Genomic DNA, 21,857 nt, shown 5'->3' with positions numbered 1-21,857 from the left:
ACTAATTAATAATACTAACAATTTATCTCCCTAACAGAGTATTATTGTTTTCTTCTGTTACGTGATCAGACAACTTCATTATTTCTCAAATATGTGATAGAATTTTCAATAAATTCTTGGAAAAAAAATTCTCCCACCTAACTGTTTTTCTTTTTCTATCCTAGTCTGCTCCCAGTTTTCAAGAGGAGTCTTTGCTATTTTTGGATTCTATGACAAAAAGTCTGTAAATACCATAACATCATTCTGTGGGACTCTTCATGTCTCCTTCATAACTCCGAGCTTCCCAACAGATGGAACACATCCATTTGTCATTCAGATGAGACCTGACCTCAAGGGAGCTCTTCTTAGCTTGATCGAATACTATCAGTGGACCAAGTTTGCATATTTGTATGACAGCGACAGAGGTGAGATACGGTACTGTGTTCTGTTTGCTAGATATATCTCACTGAAATGTTGAATCAGTCTTAGAGAAGGAGGACAGGAATACTTACATGCAGAAAATGCAAAGTTAGGTTTAGAAATGTGTTTTTAGTAAAGAATACAAAACTGTTTAAATGAGAATGAAATTATTACAGTTTGCATTAATAGAATGGCATGCATGTGCTGATAAGTAATGAGAGATTACTCATACGTAAAACAGTTCCTATGATTTTTTCTTTTTAAAGAATCATCTTTTTAAAGATTTAAAAATGAAAAGCTAATAAAAATGCTAAGATGTTTTTGCATGTAACATGTTGCTTATCAACTACACTTAACTCTTGAGTTGCATGCCAAGTATTTAAAACTACAGAATCAAACATGAACATCAGTAAGCCTGTGAGACCATTCTTTTTACCAAACAGCTAGTCTTCACACTGCCACTACAGCTGACTGCTTGAACTCCCTGTTGCAAACTTGGGGCTCCAGAAGGTAACTGTCCAGGTACTAGATGCCTAATTACCACCTCTGAGTTGTGTTGTACTTCAGCTGTATTTCAACAGAGTTGGGGAACACCAAGGGCAGTCTACTAGCACAGATTCACTCCAAACAACATGCAAAATCAATAGTTGGACACAAAGCAAACAAGAATCTTGGACCTTTGACAGATACTCAAATTCCTCTCCGCTGTTGAGTTTAGTTGTTGGTAGTTTTTGTTCTATATTTTTTTATTTCTTTTTTGTTGTTGTTGATAAACACAAATCCTCTGCTTGTAGGCAACTTACTCCAGGATATAGCTTGCACAAGTCTTATGCCCTTATGGATGTCATAATAATAGCATAACAGTTTATGAACTGGGAAGAATTACTTGTAAATTGTGGTATATTAGTTTTCTGAGAAGAAACATTATAAAGAAGTATTTTGTTATGACTACCCTTTCTGGAATTCCATTATTGTCATTCTGTTTTTTGAGTTCTCCTTACCTAGTAGCCTATGGCTAACTTTTTTTCTTCAACTCTTCCCTTTAAAAAGGCTGTTTAGTGGCTCATCTGCATGTTCACTGGTCAGAATTAAACGCACATTAAATAGTAAGATTCCACTGGATTTGAAGGATGGTTAATTTCATATTGTCACACCATATTTTATTAAGTTATGGGGTGACATTAGATTCTCTGCCTTTTGATGACTTTTTATCCATAGTTGTTCGGAAAAGCTGAAGGGACCTACTCAAAACAGTTCTCTATCACTGTTCTGAGCCCTAAAGTAAGAAAAACTAAAGCAGGCATATAGCCTCCAACAATAATGTCATGTGTGATGATGAATCCTAAGCTCGTTTCTGTGGTAGATCCTTTCCAAATTCACATTAGAATCAGAAACATTCACTGCCTTTTTAGAAAGGGCAGATGTGAAGCTAGTTGCTTAACCTCTGTCAATCAGCTAGCAGTGTGCAGTACATGACCTGCATGTGATTTATATTTAGTAAATTCTAAAAACCACCTTGTTGCTGCACTGGCTGAATCTAGCCAGGAATAACAGCATGAAATTGTTGCTTGTAGTCACCTTTTGATTATGCCTTTTTTTTTGATTTGTATGCTTTAATTGTGGCAAGGCACCCCAGTGATAATGAACTCCAAAACATGAAACTCCTACCTTTATACTGAGTAAATCATTGCTCCTCAGTGCTCCCACTGCCTACACAAGGCTAACCTGCAGAGTCAAGCAGTGTGTAGGCAGCAACTCTGACAGCAGATCCTGGATATACAGGGTCCACGCTTCCACCACTTTTGCATAAGTGTTTGTGTTGTATATTTAAGGAATTATGTATAATTTGAGATACTTCCTCCTCCAGGAGTGAGATAAAAGATAGACTTCATGGAAACCATGAAAGCTAATAGGAATTAGTTTAATGACTTATTCCAAAAGAATAATTCATTGCTACTTTTACAGCTCCTCAATGGTTAGAGGCTGACTAGATGAAGTGCAGGACAATTTCCTATCTTTTCCCGTCTATAAGAAGTGAGACCGTTCAGTATATGCATGTCAAAGCTATTACTGGTTTAATGTGTCACTTGATGTCATTTAATGTGACTGCATCCTTTATCCTCCTTACTTTCTTTGTGTTGCCAGTACTAAACAGTGCAGTTTGGAAAAAAGTAATGACATTATTGGAGTTTTCTATTTGTAACAGAATCGCTAATTCACTCGGCCTCTATTCAGTCCTCCCTTTCAGAGCTCACTGAATTAAGTTTGTCTCATCATAACCACAAGAGGTTCAGGAACACAGAGTTCCCAAACAGAAATATTCATGCAGTCAAAAACAGCAACAGTTGTTAGAGTTTTCTTCTCTGCAGAGTCCGACTTCCTTTACCTCTGTCCAAATAATTCCACATCCACAAAAGTATTGCTGTGAAAGATTTCTTTCATTTTTTTCCATTGTGTTATTGACAGACATCACAGTAAACTATAAACTAAATTGTATGAGGATGAGGGATGAGGATGACAACTCTCTCACCTTGAAGAACAAGAAAACCAGGGTGCAGAGGGTGCTCAAAAAAAGAAAAGTCCCAAGGAAAAATGGAAGATCAGAGGAACCCTTTGCCATAGATAGTATTAACATTAATAGCCCTTATAAATTCATGCCTGAGATTTTTTTGGCTTAGAGGAGACATACAAAGACAGATTGGAGGACCTGAAATCTACTCAATAAGATCTGAAACAGTGATTCATGTTATATGAATCAACTGATTCAAGTGTCTTTGCCTGATCCATTTCAGTTTGTTGATGTTTAATTTTTCTTTTTTATTTTGTGTGTGTGGAATAAACAAATTTGTTAAACACAGGAACAAAATGCAAACTAAAGCAGTAATATGCGCTGCAAAATTTATCAGATCCTTGATAGGGTCCTCACTGCTAATAGTAGGAAAGGTGATATTTCATTGAATATGCAAATGAAGATAAGGAAACATTACATTTTACAATGAAGGATGATGAAATTTAGCTTATCAGAAGTGAAAAGAGACTACAAAACATCCCTTATTAAACAAAGCCCTCAGGACTTAGCACACTACATAGCTATACATTTCATATGTGATAGAGGAACCTGCAACAGCATTTGTTTCTGAAAGTTAGTTTATAGTTTCCCTTTATCTTTTTTATTCCTACTAATTATGCATTGACATTTTCATTGCTAATGCATCAAAAATATTTTTTTCTGAGAAGAACTATGCTCTTCCCTCCCAAAATAACATTTCCCTTTTATAATACCTATTCTTGATGTTAGGAAGCAGTGTTATTCAGCTGCTTAACAAGTTGCAGATGACTTTCTAGGATCATAGAGTTGCACAATAGTAAAGATGTTGTCACTTACTCTGGAAAATGCCTTGACATTTCCTTCTGAAGTTGGAGTAAAAAACTTATGCAAGAATTCAGGAAGTAAAACCATAAATCTAAGACCAGAATTGACAGTGGGTTTTATATTGTCAGGGAAAAAAATAAACAATCTGGCATAGTAAAAATTGCTTCCTTGTCTTGCATGAACTTCTGAAAGAGTTAACAAAGGTGAAAGTAGAAAATTGTTATTAAGAATGTTTTTTTTGAGGTATGGAATTACTGTAGTATTTTATAATGGTCTAACGTACACTGTACATCTTTTATCTTTTCCTTTTACCAGATGTCTACATTTCTCTTTAGCATGATATAAATAGTTTGTATGTGCCTTTGGATGTAGTGATCTATTATTTTAAAATGTTTTGTTGCGTGACATATAAAACTTCATATCATTCCTCTTTAAAGTCAATATAAAAAGCTGGAACTATTTGACATAATCATTGAAGTTATGTTTTTGGAAGCCTGCCATTTTCTTCCTTTGCTGATGACCAACCTTGTATATAGCTATATATTACCATTTTCACTTACGAAGCTGAATTGCTAAACACCGACCAATCTACTATGAGACAAATTGATTCTTAGCACTTTCTTTCTACGTTTATGGTCATAACCACCAATATTTCTCATGACAGTTATCCATAAAGCTTCCTTTACATACCAGGTCAGAAATTTGTCTCAAAGAAATGACTCCTGGTGTTCTGTGGTTTCAAGGGAGATGAATGATCAAAAATGTCAGCTGGATTGTGAGAAATAGTCTGACAGTTTTGGTGACTTTTTTTTTGTAATACTATTTGCTATCCTTAAAATTATTGTCTCTAGAGATCTATAGAATTCTCTGGGAGGGATTTAAATATGAGTGGAAGTTGCTGTGCTGTTGGACACAGGTATTTGTTAAAGAGCAGGAATTCATTTTTAGCAGTAATTATCATGTTTTTATACTCAGTGATTTAATCTTTGAACAGGAAAACCAGTCATGTAAAATTGTCACTGATTTTACAATATTTTGCAGACAGTTGCAGCTGTGCAGAGATTACAGCTTCCTGGCAGGAATATGTCACAAAGGATAAAATGGCAGCAAACTTCTATAGACTGCTTGTAGGCATTAGCACTGGGCCTGCTTATCTGTATGGAAAAATGCATATATCGAAATGCTTTCTTTCACAGTCAGGGACTGTGGCAACAGGAATAATAACTTTGTGACATGAGGCCATAGGCCTCAGTGAGAACAGGGTTTAAAATAGGTTACTGCACAAGTACAGAACAGTTAAATAGCATTCTGTAATAAACAACTGATCCACTTGCTATAATTGGATCATTTTTTCTCTTAGAAGACCTCTTTCCCAGTCTATAGAATTCCAGCAATGGATTAGTGAACTGGCAAAATCTCCTTCTGAAAAATGTTGAAGCAAAACCAAAAGATTGTCCTTACAAGGCTCTATCCTGATCCCTACCAATGGTTTAAGTAAAGTTTCACTCAGTAAGAACAATTTGGGCGCACACATAGCTTAATTTCTGAGGAGTCCTAACAATGTATGATAGGTGAAATGAATAACAGTGAAATCTTAAATAAGTAATCTCATAAATCACATTCTTAGAAGCTTGTTATTCCTGAACCTTTATCAGTCATATTGTTTGTTTTTCTCCTATGCATCGCTAGGCTTATCAACATTGCAAGCTGTGCTGGATTCTGCAGCTGAAAAGAAATGGCAAGTGACTGCTATCAACGTAGGAAATATTAACAATGACAGAAAAGATGAAACTTACCGTTCACTATTTCAAGATCTAGAGGTAAAAAAGGAAAGGCGAGTGATTTTGGACTGTGAGCGTGATAAAGTCAACGACATTGTTGATCAGGTTTGCTATTCTCATTTTTTCAGCGATGACAATTAGATATATTCTATAAGTAAGACCAATGTAAGCATCATTTCAGTTGATCCTATTTTTTTGATAGTTATGCATCGTTTGGGAAGTGACAGATTTGTATTGAGGACTACATACACATTGGACAGAAAGAGAACATACAAATCCTATAATCCTTCGCTCTACTCAAAGGCAGGATAATTCTATGTGGATCATCCCATATGGTTTACTATCCTGATTATTTAAAAAAATAATAAGAATAATAAAATCTCTTTAAGGCTATTTTACAGTCTGTCTAGGTAGTATACATATATGTAGTTTATATGCTATTATATATGGTGCATTACAAATATAGCTATATTATGGCTAAGGCTTAGTACGCCTTACACTAGACAATGATTTCTACTTCTAATGCTTTTTTCCAAAAACCTTATACATCTTAGAAGGCTGTTTCAACAGCTTCTCTTTTTTCATGTAATTTTCTTCATAGTTCGTGTTCCTAAGCTGCTTGTCATTGTACTGTCCTTGGGTCTGTCTTCAGTTTGTCTCTATCTTAAAATGTCTTAACCAAAATTAGATGCTGTCTTCCATAGCTAAGACCTAAGAACATTAAACATGACAGAAAAATGTCTTCTCTGCATCCCCACATATGTTGTTTGTCATTTTTTTTTTATCGGTTTGTTTGTATATTTTTCTTTTTACAACAGCATCACAGCATTTGGATACAAAATTTTGCGTTACCTCCAAATCTGCCTCTACAGTCGTAGCGGCTAGGCGGGCCTTTTTCCATGTTGTCTCTTTATCTTGCTTCCTCTTTTTATTCATACAGAGCACATTGGAATATTATAGGGATAGTTCCATGTTTGTTTAAGCCTGACCTTTTACACCATCTGTAGGGATATATTAGCTAGGGCTATATTAGTAGATGTATTTAGGTGAATATTAGTTTGAAGCTTTTTTGGAGGATTTGTTATTTTGGTCTTTGCTATGAAGGTCATTGTAATTGAGGCTCAGGCAATGAGCATTGTATATCAGCATGCAAATGGAGTTCACTGTATTTTTCTCTGTTACAGTTTGTGTATGCGAATTCAAAATGATTCTGTAATTTTCAGGATCAGTTTAAATTTGATCCTGTTCTTCACAGCATTTGCAACTTCCCTCTGTTACCATCTGCAGTTTTTTTTAAACAATCATATTTTCAGACTTCCCATTAATAAATATCCTGATTTAAAAAATACTGATTAATTCCATGTAATTAGTAAGTATACTGAACAGAGCAGTGTTTGACAGAAATACTGCTTATAGCTTTTCAAACAGTTGTTTGCTTACCTTATGGTGACTTATGTACAAATTCCCTTAAGAGCTTGTAATGATGTCACCCAGGATGAAAGCCTTATTAAACTCAAGATGTGTTGTACCTGCTGCTTCCTTGTTATCCATTAGGATGGCTATCATATCACAGAAAGGAAAAAAATTGCCTTGACATATTTTGATTTTGACAAGACTGTACTGGCTGTTTATCATCTTATTATCCTCTAGATTCTTTTAAAATTAAATATATAATATTCATTATAATCTCTTTCCTGATATGAAGGCTTGGCTGACTAATTTTTTTTCAGTTACTTCTTTTGCCAGTCTTTGAGGAAAAGAATGCTCTGGTTTAGTTACCATTCATTTTTACTCTCCTTGTTTGTTTAGTAATAGACCTGTGATTTTCTTTGGCTGCTGCTCCTTTTGATTTCATCTCTAAGATATTTTTCTTGCTCGTATAGATGCTCGCATTGATAGATGTGAATCTTTTTTTTTTCTTTTTTTTCTGATACTTAGATTTTCTGAGTTTATCCCAAACAGGCCTATGCCACTTCTAAAGCATGTGGATGGATAAACTCTTGTTTCTGCTTGTCTGCTTTCTAAGTCACGTAAGAGTGTTAGATACTTGTGGATCAGCCACACTGGTCATTTAACATAATTCCAGTTATTTGTTCTCATGAAAATAGTTTTCTGCTTTGTTCTAGAATACAGTCTCTTGAACTAATAAGCGTCAACTCTCTCAAGCATTTAGCATTGAGATTCTCTTTGCAAGATAACCTATCAGCTTCTGGAGTTTTGGTCTGGTCTTAGTACTTTATTCTTACACTGCTAATCCTGTGACTTCCCTTCCTTACATAATACAGTGAATCTGTTTTAATTTTCCTCAAGTAGTCTAAAATAAAATCTAAAATAACTTTCTCCATTAACTTTCTCCATCTCTCCATCACCTAAAGTGAAGCATTATTTCAAATAAAGATTTTTGTCAGTGTCTGTGTGTTTTTGTCCTCTGAGTATCTTTGTGTGTCCTTCTGATTTTCTTCTCTAACTGCAAAAGAGGTTCTTCAGGTCCTACTTTGCTACAAGATTTATTCTGAACTGGAGCTTTAGTATCAGTATCCCTCTTCTTTTTCTCTGTATTGTTACTGAGACGTGTAGCAGGCTTTCAGTTGACTGGACTTTCCTTGACTATTGGAGTATGATATGGATTCTTTATATATTGAACGGTAAATTCTTTGCTTTCTTCCATGCTTTCCATTCTTGAACAAGCATGTTGTAGTGTTTTGGTTCACCCCCACTAACTTTCTAAGCTGTAGTGGCAACTTCAAGCTCTCCCCATAACGCTATGTAGTTCTTGGATCATTGTATTGACACAAGATATTTTTTTTCAAAGTTGCTTCATCATTTTTGTTTTTCTCCGGTGTTATAATTTCTCCTCCAGATTTCAGCCACTTAATGGAAGTTTATATTGAAAAATACTTTCAGTTCACCAACTCCCTCAGAATAGTTTATATTCCTGTTCTCTGAGTTGTTCTTGTTGTTCAAAAGATGGAAGAAACCTCTAGAGTCCTTTTAACTCCCGTATCCTTTCTCTGGAGAAGTGTTTTTGCTTCAAAATGCAAACTTCCCCATGAAGACATAGTCTTAATTTGGATTATATGGGGGAAGAATCCATGCTACTTCCCTGCCGGTGGAGACAGCTGGCTTTGAGAGAGATTATAGGGAAGCCTTAGGGCAACAAAAAACAATTTGAACTTCAAAAGCCTTCTTCATAATGCAGATACTTTCATTAATGTCAGTGGGCTTTTAAATGTTTTTTTTTTTTTTTTTTTTTTTTATCTCCAGGAGTGTTATAATTCTGCTACAAAGAGAGCAGAATCTAAGCAGCTAAGCAGCAATGTCTGAGATAAAGTGCTTCTAGTACCTCTACTGTGTGATACCTGCTCCCTCCTGTCCAGATTGTGCCTTTAATATACAGCATAGTAATTAGCATTCAGCTCCTCTTCTTACAGGTTTTGGGACCTGGACTTCAATGTGACTAACTTCTGCCAGCAAAGAGTGTATTCAGTAGTGCTTTTGGTAAAATAAAAAAGTAAAGCACTGAACAAACTTTGTATTGCATCTGATAAAGCTCATAACTAACTTCTACGTCATACGACATTTAGTAGCTTTTAAGTCTCAGTCCATGTATCAGCTGAACATTCTCCATTATGGGGGTATTTCTTCTTTTTTACAGGTTATCACAATCGGTAAGCATGTTAAAGGATACCATTATATCATTGCAAATCTGGTAAGCAAATTTTTTTAATGTTTTACGATAACCATAATATTCATTTTACTGCTTCTGGAAGAACGTCATCTAGTATTTTGTTTTAAATGGGTTTTAGAAAATAAAGAAAAGCTAAACGTTGTTATCCTTGCTGAATTAATGCATGTGTTCAGATGGTGTTTTATTGACTCAGTCTTTTCAGTGCTTAAATGCTTCCTATTATATTCCCATCAATGGGAGTGAAGACTGCTCAGTACCTCCAGTAGAGGTTCATCCATTTTCCTGCTTACTTTAGAAAAGTCAGGGTAGGTAGGAAAATTGGAAAAAACAACTTTCCAGATTGTAGGCTGATCCATTCATTCAGATAACTGATGTTTCTTCTTTCACCTCTGAAGTATTTAAAAATTACAGCACTCAGTTTTGATACTGCTGGACTAGTAAGTCTCAGCTTCACATATCCTCATTTCTCACATTGGCTTGGCAATCAGTTTGATTTAATATTTCCCTGAACACGGGTAATCGGACGGTATAGCTAATACTGTTCCTAAGGGGAAAGGTTCAGAAAACTCACTAAATTGTCAAGGTTATTTTTTGAAATTGTCCAAAGATGAACGGCCATTTTACTGACATTAAAGTCAACAATACTTATTTACTGCAGCCAAGGAATTTAATCCATTCTTTTTGCCAACAGATAAAGCAAATTTGGTAGGCTTGAATGTCAGTTATTCTGTTCTAAAAAAGAGCTTTGAGGCTTGTATGGTGGGAGTGCCTTTAAATCATTTTTTTCATCTCTTTGTTCTTGGACTATGATAGGGTTTGACTAATAAAAATTTCAGCAGGGCCCTTGGAGTGCTCTTATTTACAGTTTGTCTTCCATAGTCCTTTGAGAAGGGGCTGAGGAAAAAAGAATGACCACAGTGTGCCTATCATGCTTCACATATAATCCCCATCTCCTACCAACCTTTGAACAAAACACTTCTCCGTTCCAGATAAGGCTGGAATCATAGATGTTGCTAGACAGCAGCAAGGAAGCTTTATACTCTGAAGGCCTCTTTAAAAGCAGAACAATGGGGATTCATTTGTAAATTTATTAACTAATTCTTAGGTCAGAAAAGCTAAGGTAGTGTATGCTCACTAAACAAGCATAAAAGTCTTACAGAATTTGAAAAATTCCCTGTTAGATATTTTGTTGCATATGTTGTACAACTATTTTAGGCCTTAAAGGAAATAAATATTTTAGAAAAATTGCCTAGTGTATTTCATTACGTTGACTGGTTGTTATTGTAGTCATTGCTTTGTTTGTAACTTTAAGCCCATAAGATCTTAAACTTGCTGAATCATGTATTTTAAAGCCTAGTATTTTATTTGCTTACTACAAGTTTGTGCAGTTTAAATGCAAATATTGCAGATCTTTTGTATAATATCATGTATATATATATATATATGGTAATGTTTTTTAAAATGTTTATTTTCTGTCAGAAGTACCTAGTACTTGATCATATTCTGTCTTTCTTGCTGAATCCATCTTTTTTTCTTCCTTTCTGTGAGGTTGTTCTCCTCCATTCTGATCAGTCAGTCAAGAAATTGATCTATATTAAGAATAAAACATCCTGATAAATGGAGAAGGGCCAAATGAATGCTCGTGTGCAAACTTTAAGCTCACAATAATAAGTTTAATGACCCTTTAGAAGTGTCTATATTACCATGCATCAACATATCATTGATGAGCATTGCTAAGATGAAGTATACCTAGTATAGCAGTTGTAGCAATGTCTGATAATGTGGTCTGAGGTTACTACTTTTGTGTTCACTCAGAAGGTTCATTTAAACTGAAGTGTCTAAAATCAGTACTTCATGTAAATTCATTTGTATGGTTATTTGGGACACATTAAAACATGAAACATGAAAAATCAAAATGTATGTACTGCTGGTGAACAGCAACAAAGGCAAGCACACATCAGAAATAATCTATTCAGAATGCAGGTTCAAATCATTCAGTGCTGACCTAAAAATCCAATCCTAATCTCATTGGTTTCATTAGGAATGAACAAGATTTGTCTTCTCACTTTGGCAAAGCTCTTTAATTTGATGTGCATTTGTGTTTCATGCTTTTATTCTTGGCAGAGTCTTTCCAGCCCACAAATATGTAATTTAGATACAGATACATTTGTAGATATATGGAAATAACTCGGAATGAATCAAGACAATTGAAGATTCAGAATGGTGCTGATCTGAATGGAAAGGCTGAGAAAGTGTTCAGTAACACCACACAACTGAAGTGATGAGTTTATCTGATATTTATTTGTCAACACTGGTAGACAGAATTAGGTATCCCTCATTTAATTTGCAAAAAAATGAACTGTTTTAGTCTAACCTGCTTTCATTTTATTAAAAAAAAAAAGTTCAAGAAAAATAGCTGAGATTTAAGAACTGTTTCCTTCTTCCAAAATTTGTGAAAAGATTGTGCGATCAAGAACTAGGGAGGGGGAGACAGGGGAGACGGTAAGTCTTGCCAAATGCTTCAGTGTTCCTGCTGAAAAAATAAAACAACTGTGCCCTTAACTGGTACAAGACTAAACCATGGCTAAAGCTTACTCTATCTGTTACTGCCTTTCTAATCTATGCAGTCACATTGAAATTAAGTGTTTTTTTTAGGAAAGTAATTGTGGCAAAGATAGATCCATTCAGCACTTGTTCTATGAAGGTGCTCACTGTCTAGTGAGCAGCAAGAAGCATTGTTGGCTGATTTAATCCTGGCAGCCCAGGATTATAAACCTGGATCCTGTTTGAAGAAAATATTTGACTTACGCTTTTGCAGTAGAAGTCATATGGTAACTCTTCATATGTGTATGCTATTGAGACCTGCCAGAACTGTTGGAGTAACAGACATGTTTTCTGTGCTCAGGGATTTACTGATGGAGATTTATCCAAAATTCAGTTTGGAGGAGCTAATGTCTCAGGATTTCAGATAGTTGACTATGATGATCCTTTGGTGTCAAAATTTATACAACGTTGGTCAACACTAGAGGAAAAAGAATATCCCGGTGCACACACTAGTACAATTAAGGTATGTCTTGCGTTTGTTTTAACGATGATAGATGTTCTGGAAGTAAGAGGATTGGAACAGAAAGAAGAGAGATGGAGAAAACCCTACAAAATCAGCTGTGCCAACACGATTTTATATTTCTCTCGGGTACTTTTAACATTTTCTATCATAGTGCTGGTTCGACAAAGATACTGAACTGTCAAAAAATATTGAAGACAACTTGAATTTTTCTTTTATCACTGTAAATATCTGCCTGACAGCTTGTTAGAAAATTGTTTTGATGTGATGATATATTAAGTAGCTACTGACTTCTTTGTTTTTTCTCTTGTTTTGAAATGTTTTAGAAGCACATATATATAGTCATATGTGTGCTTTCAGGGAGCACAGATCTAGTACTTTCTGGTAAACATTATCTCCCAACAAAATGGTAGGACAGTTCCATTGAGACAGATGCCTAAATCCTACAAAGACTTTTAAAATTAAAAACTTAAAATTAGAAAGTACGTCTGTGGTACAGAAATATTGTCTAATTTCAGTCAGGTGATACAAGATGTGGCATTGGGCAAGAATGTAAACTTCCCTATCTCAGCTTTCCTTCTGCATAAAACTGGGATAATGGTATCTTATTTTATGTAGCAGTTATGCAGATCAATTACTGCTTGCAAGATGTTAAAAAGAATAATGCAATTTCAATACTAAATAATTTTTCTTTTAAGTACCACAATCAGAAATTCTACTAAAATGAGCAAAGAGTTTAAATAACTCTGAATAGTATTACAAAAAGGTAAATGGCAAGTGATACAGGAATAACTTTTCTATGCTCTAGTTTGAATATGAAGTATATTATTGATTTGTAAAGAGATGGATAAGAAGCTTCAGCAAGAAATGGAAGGACCATTCTGCAAATTCCTGGAACATAAATCCTTTAAAGTACTAACCTTAATGTAAATTTTAAAAAAAGTCCAGGTTTTCTTTTTTATGAGGCCAAATTTTCAAGGACTTAGTTAAAGCTATGGTTTTTCTGTAGTTATTTTTTTTATTTAAAAATGTTTGACAGAACAAGTGAATTTCTTATTTGAAGTTTGATAAAAGCCAAAGCCTGTGTCATACAAGCTACATAAGGACTATTTACATTCTGATTCTCAAGTTTGCTAATATTGCAGAATCTTAAGTCTGGAAATAATCACTGTGAATGGCATAAGTAAAGACAAAAAGTATAAACTGAAAACAGAATGAAGCTTTCCTAGTTGATGGAAAAGAAATTAGTGGGACACGTAATTTGGTAGGGGGGAAAAACTGTATGTGTGTTAGATAAAATAGTTGTAATTGTTTGTTTATAACATTAAAATATGTAACTTTATCACAGTTTCTTTCTTCCATATAAGGTCCTTTCAAAATATATTAGAAATTGAAAGTGGTGAAGGAGAGTATTTGGAATATCTTACGTTTTGGGGTTTATTTTGTTATGGATAGGAAAACTAAGTGAATAACATTTTGATTAGTTAGGTGATTTAAAACCAATTGAAAACTCAATTTAAAAGCCCGATCTGATTTTGTCTTCCTTTATATAGTGTCTGCACAAGGAATATACAGGATCACACTAATATTCAGAGAAGTTTTATACTAAATTATCTGATAATTTACAACTGCTAGAGGTACTGACTGGGGGGGAAGTGGATGTATATCACTATATTTGGAGAATTTGATTGTATTGGTTACTGTATTCCTTAGCATAGCGTACTATCTTTTGCTATTATTCATGTTACTTCTCAGTTTTCGTGTCATGTGCAGCAGAGATATGTCACGTTTCATTCCCATCCTTGAGGGAGCTAGAGGCAGAGGAGAATCATGGATACCATAGAAATAGGGCAAAAAAGGCCCTTGAGCAGTCATCCAGTCCGTCCCCCTTGCCTGAGGACAGAATACCTGTGCCATTCCTGATGGGTAGTGATTTCACAGCTTTCCCAGGCAGTCAGTTTTACTGTTTAAACAGCCTTTTCGCTCTACCCTAAATCAGTCTTTGTCTCCTAATTCCTTTACTGCTTTGTCTGCTTCAGTGGATATGAGGAAGTTCTTTTTAGCTGTCCTTCTACATTTGAAGATGGCTGCCACATTTGTTCTTGCTTTCCTTCTGGCTAAACTAAACTTTGAATTTTCTACCCTCAGATCCTATTGGTCATTTTGCTCTGGAACCTTTCTAGTTGGTACCTGTCTTCTCTGAAATGCCAGACTGGGTTCAGCACCTCATCTGAGTGCTGTGCTGTACAAATGGAAATACTGGCTTTGTGTAGCTCAGATGCAGTACTCCTTTCAGTACTTCTTTCTGTGGTACTATTTTTTTTTTACCATCATGACACTGTTGAACTACATTTATCATGAGATGCACACTAATATCCAGATCCTTTTTTGCATTGCTTTTCTGTACTGCTGCTGATTTAGACAGTCTCATACCGTATCTGTGCACTTGGTCATTCCTGTAAAATAAAGGATTTTATGCCTCTTTGCATTGAATTGCATTCCCTGCCTGTCCTTCTTGAAGAAGCCATTCCTTTGCATATTAACATGCTAGTCATTTGAATTATCCTACACTTTTTGGAGTAGTGTATAGAAGTCTTAAGTTACTGAGGTACATTAACTCACTGGTCTCTCATTTCTCTCTTCCATTATCTTACTGAATATCCTTAATCACCTTTGATTTGAAGGCAGTTATCCAAACTGCCACTGTTCATAAATGAGCTTATGTCACCAGTTCCCGTGCATTCTGTAATTCTAAAGCTATGACTACAACTTCTCTATGAAACAAATAGGAAAGCTGGTTGAATTTTTGTATTACAAATATATAATCGAAAGGAGGTTACTTGCTCCTAGCGGGTAAACAAAGAATGGTGTGGGTTGGAGAACATCACATCCAACTCCCCAGCAGTGGGGGCAGTGTTATTCCTGGTGTTGCATACATCACATTGCAGGCAAAAGCATTGCAACTGTGTTATATTATCATTGGATTTACATTATAAAATATAAGTCAGTGCAGTATGACTGGCATCCCAGTCACAAGTACAGTCTTGAAAATGGAGAAAGACACCTCTTCCTTTTTTTTCTTTTTTAAAGTGCATTGCAAAGGGATATGCTTTTCAAGAAAGATAAACTTTATTGAAGACTAATGCCACAGATGCCCAGAAGAGGACCTGGATCGAATTGCTTTAAAAATATGTCTTCATAAAATATTAATTGAAATATATTTCACTTTCAGGACATAGATAAGATGTTACTTGTTACTGGTTACTGTACTGTGCCTTTGTTGACTAAAAAACTACCTATATTGTTAAAAAGAAAGAAACTTAAAACTACTGCTTTGTTGCCTTTTTTTTTTTTTCAAACTGACTTATCTTTCAAAAACAAAGCTGATACACTCAGTTTACCTCAAATTTAATTTTGAATGTGTCTGTTTTAACTGTAGGTGTTCTCAGTCTCTGCATACAGTTCTTAAACTGCCAATAATGTGGAGGTCTTGAAACACATCATTGAGCAGCCTGGCTAATTTCTTTGCTGCTAGCAAAGCAAAAGTTGTATTCCTCTTTTGCACTATTGTGTTTTTACAAATACACCCGGCCTTCACAGCATTCGTGTATCAGGCTATTATGTCTAAGGCAAACCTCTTGCCTTTGCAAAAGAACACTGAAAGGCAGTGCTCCATTCACATCCAAATGCTCCAACTTCCTATTCTTATTAACCCTTTCAATGGGGGCAGCCCTTGGTATAATTTCAGGAAGAGGCTCAGTTCATTACCTTTTGAAGGCTAGTGAGATATGGTGAGTAGAAAACCATCTTACCTTGTGATGAGCTTTCCTAACAGCAAATTTAGGTTTGGTGTGTGCAGGACGTACCTGAGACAACTTGTGTAAATATACAGAAACTGCATGCAGAAAAGAATTGGGGGCTGCCTCGTTGAAAGCCGAGGGCATCTCAGACTCATAGAGAATACCACTGTCCTGGAAGATGGCAAAAGCCCGATACTCATTGCAGCCCGTTTCAGTGGCTTAAATTCCTTCATGCTGTTTATGAAAACATTCTGAACACCTACAAGATTGCATTTTAAGTTTCATAACCCCTCCCCCCCATCAATGTATAGCTATGATAGGAAAATAATAGGTTATTTTTACATTTTGATTTTGCCTTTAGTAGTTTCACATATTCAAGCCTTTTTAACAGTCCTCTAGCCTTGTAAAAAATTCTTATGAAATCTATTTGTTCCTGAAGATATTATGATAACAGAATTCAAAGTACATAGATATAGTACCAAGTGGCATGCTGTTTATGATAAAATTGAAAAAGGTGAAAACCGCTGATCTTAAACTGGTCAGTCATGACGAATGAGTAGGGAATACTTCAGAGCTTCTGGTTTAACTCTGTTGGTGCTGGTATATCTCAAGAAAGGAATACACAGAACATGCAGACAAACTTTTATACAAATATATTTGTATAATATACAAATGTATATTTACTCTCATACAAATATAAAAGTGTTTATTTAGTTTGCAGAAATAAATAAAATTTAGATGACTGATAGTAACAAAGAAGACAGTGAAATTCAGGAAGCAGTCTAGATATAGACCACCACTTTATTACTTAAATAATATCATTATTTTGGGGGTATTATTTTTATGATTGCAACATGCTAGAAAATGTATTTTTAAGAGTTAAAGACAGACATTTTAATAAGAGTTATAATTGATACTCTGTTGCATCAACTATAGTTTTAATAGAAAAATATGGTTGATTATGACTGAATTCGAGTAATTCCATGTGAATTATTAATAATTTATTATAATAATAAAAAGTTAGTTTCAGTATTGTTATTAGGTCCTAATTAAAGAGTTGATTTTTTTTAAGTGTCTGTATAAAACTGTACTCTTGCATGTGTGAGGTTTTTATGCCTACATTTTTCTGTCCTTGTGTTCTGTCTACCTGATTGCTGGGCACAAAAAAACACATCAGTTGGTGGTTTAGCTGTCTAATTTTACTGGAATTTTGAATCCCAATATTCAGTCTTCTCTACTTGCGAAAATATATATGAAAAATGTGTAAGAAACGTGAGTGTTAAACTACATGCCTCTTTTTAACAGCTTAAGGCTCCTTTACGTAAGTAATCACTCATTCTAGGATAGCTTTTTAAAGAAAACTCAAAGAATGGAAGTCAGTGAAAGCAGAGGGTGGTTTGAGGCAATATCTCCAGCTTTGTCTCAGACATACAAAGGGCCTATTAACCCAGATCCTTTGACATACTACAAGTAAAAGTGTCTGAACTGTGCCAAAGCAAAATTTTTGCAGGACTTCAGGGGAGAACTACTGAGCCAGCTCCTGATGTACCTGTGCAGCTCTTTCTTTGAGTTTGAATCCACCTATCCTTAATAATTATCAGTGATTAAGGATATTCAGCCAACAGAGCTCAGTGGATACCTCCTGCCTCTGTTTTCCTAGGATCTCTTTCTCATTTTTTTCATCCAGCATCTCACCTGCATATGATTGATCTAAACACCTGGAGGCTGCTATTCCTTCATGCTGCAGAGCTCAGAAAGTACAGGTGTACTCTGGCCTCACCAAGATCGGTGTTTCTGGTGGGATAGCTTGATGGAGAAGTGGGGACAAGAGGAGGGGGGATTCGCAGAGCTGAAGGTAGCAGTAGGAGGAAGGTGATTATTCAGAAGAGGGCTGTAGGTGGAAGGTGCAGAAATGTGGTGGCAGCTGTGAGATGGCAGGATGCTGCTCAGGCCTAGGGGATAAGGGAGGAGGAGAGGCACTGAGGGTCGCCTATGTGAACAAGGAGAGGAGATGTGCAGGCTGACTGCTGGGGCCCAGCTGGTGTTAAGAACCAGCCAACATGGGTAGCAGCCTATATTGTTAGCCAAAATCTAGGGGCAGCAGAGTAGAAAAGTGTTTATTATTCTCTGGCAATTACTGTACTACTTCGTGGTTAAATCAGTGACCTACTGAAGCTGGCTTATTTAATTCTGTTAGTCTTTGTCTTGGAATTACTTTGGAGCAAACAGGAGAAAAGTGTTTTCCGTAGACACAATAGGCAAATACATAGGCTGTTTGCTGGATAGGGTAGATGAGAATTGATCGTGAAAGTAGAAGGGCTTTGGATACCATGGTATTATGAAATGACTGATACCAAATGTTTGATCTAATCTCTAACAAAAAAATACAGTTTTGTCTACCAATTGAGTTAATTGCAACAACCATGAGTGTTTTTTTTTTCTAGAAAATGATACAGAATACACTCTCATAATCATGTCAATAATTTTCTCTTGGTTAAAAGCTCAATTCAACAAGGACATTTGCCGCAGGTAATGCTCGAATGACCATTTTTATCATAAAAAAGAGTAGTGGTTGAAGTCTATATTTCAGTAAATATTTTAGTAAAATAGCATTTTACATTTTAAAATGTATACCTTCCTTAAGTCACATATACTTAATGATTTATCACTAACTTTAATGTTAATTTTTGAAGTGGGAGTGACTCTTGTGATAGAACACAGGAACTGAAAGAGTTTCCAGTCTGTTTTGGGAGTAAAGCAGTTAAAAAAACAAAGACAAACAAACAAAACCACACAGTAGGGTTGATAAGCCACTCTCACTTTGAGAGTGTCTAAAAAGAGGTCATCATTGTAAAAGGCAGAGTGGAAAGCAGACAAAATGTACTAGGCTAGTTTTTGTTTCTTAACTCTTAAGAAGCTTCTTTTGTGGATTAAAAGGGTGATTCTGTGTCCTATTGCTTCTAGACTTAATGATACAAAAGATCTTTAAATGCCAACAGGCAGAAGAAGCATTTTAAAGGCAGTTCTGAATACACCTATTCATTTTTAGAAAGACAGCATAGTTTCATTGTTGATCTTATTTAAGATTACTTACATGTGCATATTGTTCTAGTTTGCTATCATGTGCAACAACCAGTTTTAATTTTCCCATTTGTTATATTTACACTTAAACTTTCATAATAGCCCTTTCAAATCAGTTTCTTACAGCACAGTTTTTCAGAGAGGACTGTGCCCTTCCTATTTGTACATTCTCATCCTCTGCTTTAAATGCTCCTGTATTGTGTATTTCCAATATTATAACCCATATACATCAGTGTTTGCTGTTGGATCCTGCTGATTTTTAACACTGTGAAGAATAGCATACTTTTCTCTAGCTTAGTCTTGAAGAAAAAAAGGTTTTATGAATTAGTATGGTTATGATTAAAGAGGCGTATATTCTTTGTGGTTTATAGTAAATTAAAGGTGATTGTTATCATCAAAAAAGCATTATCATCAAAAGACCATTCCTCTTTTGAAAATGTATTCTTTTTAAGGTTAGAGGTACGATTACACAAATAAATAAGATTTTACGATTACTGTGTCAGTATGGCTAGTTTCCACAGTAAAGTGCCATGGATTGGAAGACACATTTTTAGTAAATAAAATGCTGCAGGTTCAAATCCAAATAATTGTTTATACTATTTCTGTCAGGCACCATGGATTCAAATCTAAGTAATTGTGTTTTTTTGTTTGTTTGTCTGGTGATATAAAGTTCACCAGGACTGATCATTAGGTTTGAGAATTAGGAGGGTTTAAAAAAAACATATGTAGAAAAATGGATGAGAATAGGGCAAGAATTAATAGACTTAATAAGGAACTTAGTAAAAAGAAATGAGTGTAAACTGTAAACTTTTGCGTTCCCATGCTCTGTCATGACTGTATGCAAGGTATAACAAGACATCCCTAAGGAGGTAGCAGTTTCCCATCAATTAGTGATTTTTGCACTGTCATCTGTCAAAACACTTTCAAATGTTTTCCAAGATGTGTGTAATACTGTCAGTTTTCAATATATCCCCCGGATAGCCCTCTAGTTAAAGAACCTTAAGAAATAGTTGCCCAAGCTGCATTAATTTGTCTACACAAACATGAAGTAGTTCCCGAGTTCCTTGACTAGTCCTTGACAAGTTACTCTTTATGTTATATATGTAGTTTTTATATATAATATATGAAAATGTAAGATTGCTTCTAGATCTGTATACTAGTTTTCAGCAGTTCTGAAATAAAAGACATAGAGTTTTTTTGGTATATCTTTATGAAATTTTAAACCAAAAATGACCTCTTTGGTACAGAGCACTACGAAAAGGCAATTCTGTTTTGTTGAGTGGCATATACGAACACTCCTGTAGAGTAATACTTTGTTGTAGAAAAATATGCAGTTCCAGATGAAAGCATAATCATAAAAACAAAATAAAGGTGTAGCATTTATTAAAACGAGGCACCATTTGCTGTCACAATTTACTGTGTTCAATTTAACCTCTATAGCTTAGTGAAGTATTGCAAACAAGGTGATAAAATGCTTAGTGAACCGTTAGGACAAAAAAAAATTAAATGGTAATACAGAGCCATAACCTAACTGTTTATATACCCACAAGCTACAGGGACGCACAGTTTGAGTCTTTGTATATGCGTTGCTTTTGTTCTACATTTGTTTATATTTAAGTATATTTAAATTGCTTAAATATAAGGAAAAATGCTGAACATCTTATACGCATTGATTCTATCCATTTACTCTTGCAGCAAAGAACACTTCCTTTATTACCTCTCTTTGAATATTCACTCCATCCAAGGAAAATGCTCAATCTGCTTTTCGACCTTGTTTCTCTTAACCTCTGTGATGTAGGGTGTCTCTTCTCCTGCTTTTCCAATAGCATGCCCCACCCTGTACATGGTGACGAACCCTCTGCTGTACCTGTTTCAGTCTTAATTCAGCCTTCTTGAACACTTTCAGCTGCATACATTCTTCTAGCTGAGGTCTCCCTAATGTCTGGTACAGTAGCACTGCTGTCTTTGACTCAGCTAGTAGTCTGTGCCCCAAATACCCTATTACTTGTTTGCCTTTCTCACTGGTGTATTACATTTCAACTGAATGGGTAGTTCAAAGTCCCCTTGGGTGGTTTTCATTTGTTTTAGTGTGTCTGCAGTATAGACATCTGTATCTAAGCTGGTTGCCCTGGACTCCTCTAGTAGTCACATAAGTCACTGGAGACTAAATTAATGGAATCTAAGGCAAGAGTCATTTTATGTGAAGAAGGTGTCTAACATGTCAAGTGAATCACTCCCTGAAAATTCTAATTTCTTCCCTGACTATGTTTAAAAAAAAAAAAAAAGCAAACAAAAAGGCTGGTATCTCAAGGATAGATTTAGACATTGCTGACGTTGCTGGCATCCAATTACAGAGAAAATGAATTCCACTTTTTGTAATGCAAAATTCTTCCTTACTGTTTTCTTGTTTGTTTCTTTTACATTTATGCCTTCATATTTTCATTTCTTTTTTTACTGCTCAAGTATATCCTTTTTTTTTTTTTTCATTACAATTTAAATCTCTGAGATTATCTTCCAGCTTTACATCTTCAGCAAGTGGACAGGCATTGGGTTAAACTCAGGACTAATAGACTAACATTATGTGATTGAATCTTTTTATAATATCTTAGAGCTTCAAAATACGCATATAAAAAGAAATCTTGTGCTTCTGGGGATATTTTCTGGTGTTTCA

At 35.2% G+C, this 21,857-nt stretch overlaps 1 protein-coding gene across 8 annotated transcripts in view; it reads left to right on the top strand.

The window, feature by feature from the left end:
• GRIA2 (glutamate ionotropic receptor AMPA type subunit 2) overlaps positions 1-21,857 on the top strand; it is a 106,440-nt gene that overhangs the window by 42,920 nt on the left and 41,663 nt on the right. For all 8 annotated transcript variants that reach the window (XR_014583357.1, XR_014583358.1, XR_014583359.1 and 5 more), the window contains 4 exons: positions 165-404; positions 5,462-5,658; positions 9,209-9,262; positions 12,147-12,308. Coding sequence is in view for 5 of the 8 variants with exons in the window: in XM_083833732.1 (XP_083689858.1) it covers positions 165-404; positions 5,462-5,658; positions 9,209-9,262; positions 12,147-12,308 (653 nt within the window). In the remaining 3 variants the exon portion in view is untranslated. The remainder of the gene's footprint in view (positions 1-164; positions 405-5,461; positions 5,659-9,208; positions 9,263-12,146; positions 12,309-21,857) is intronic.

This window comes from Anser anser (assembly GCF_964211835.1).
Source record: "Anser anser genome assembly, chromosome: 4".
Lineage (NCBI taxonomy): Eukaryota > Metazoa > Chordata > Aves > Anseriformes > Anatidae > Anser > Anser anser.
The sequence above is the reverse complement of the archived record's forward strand: the minus strand, read 5'-3'. Positions and strand labels throughout refer to the sequence as shown.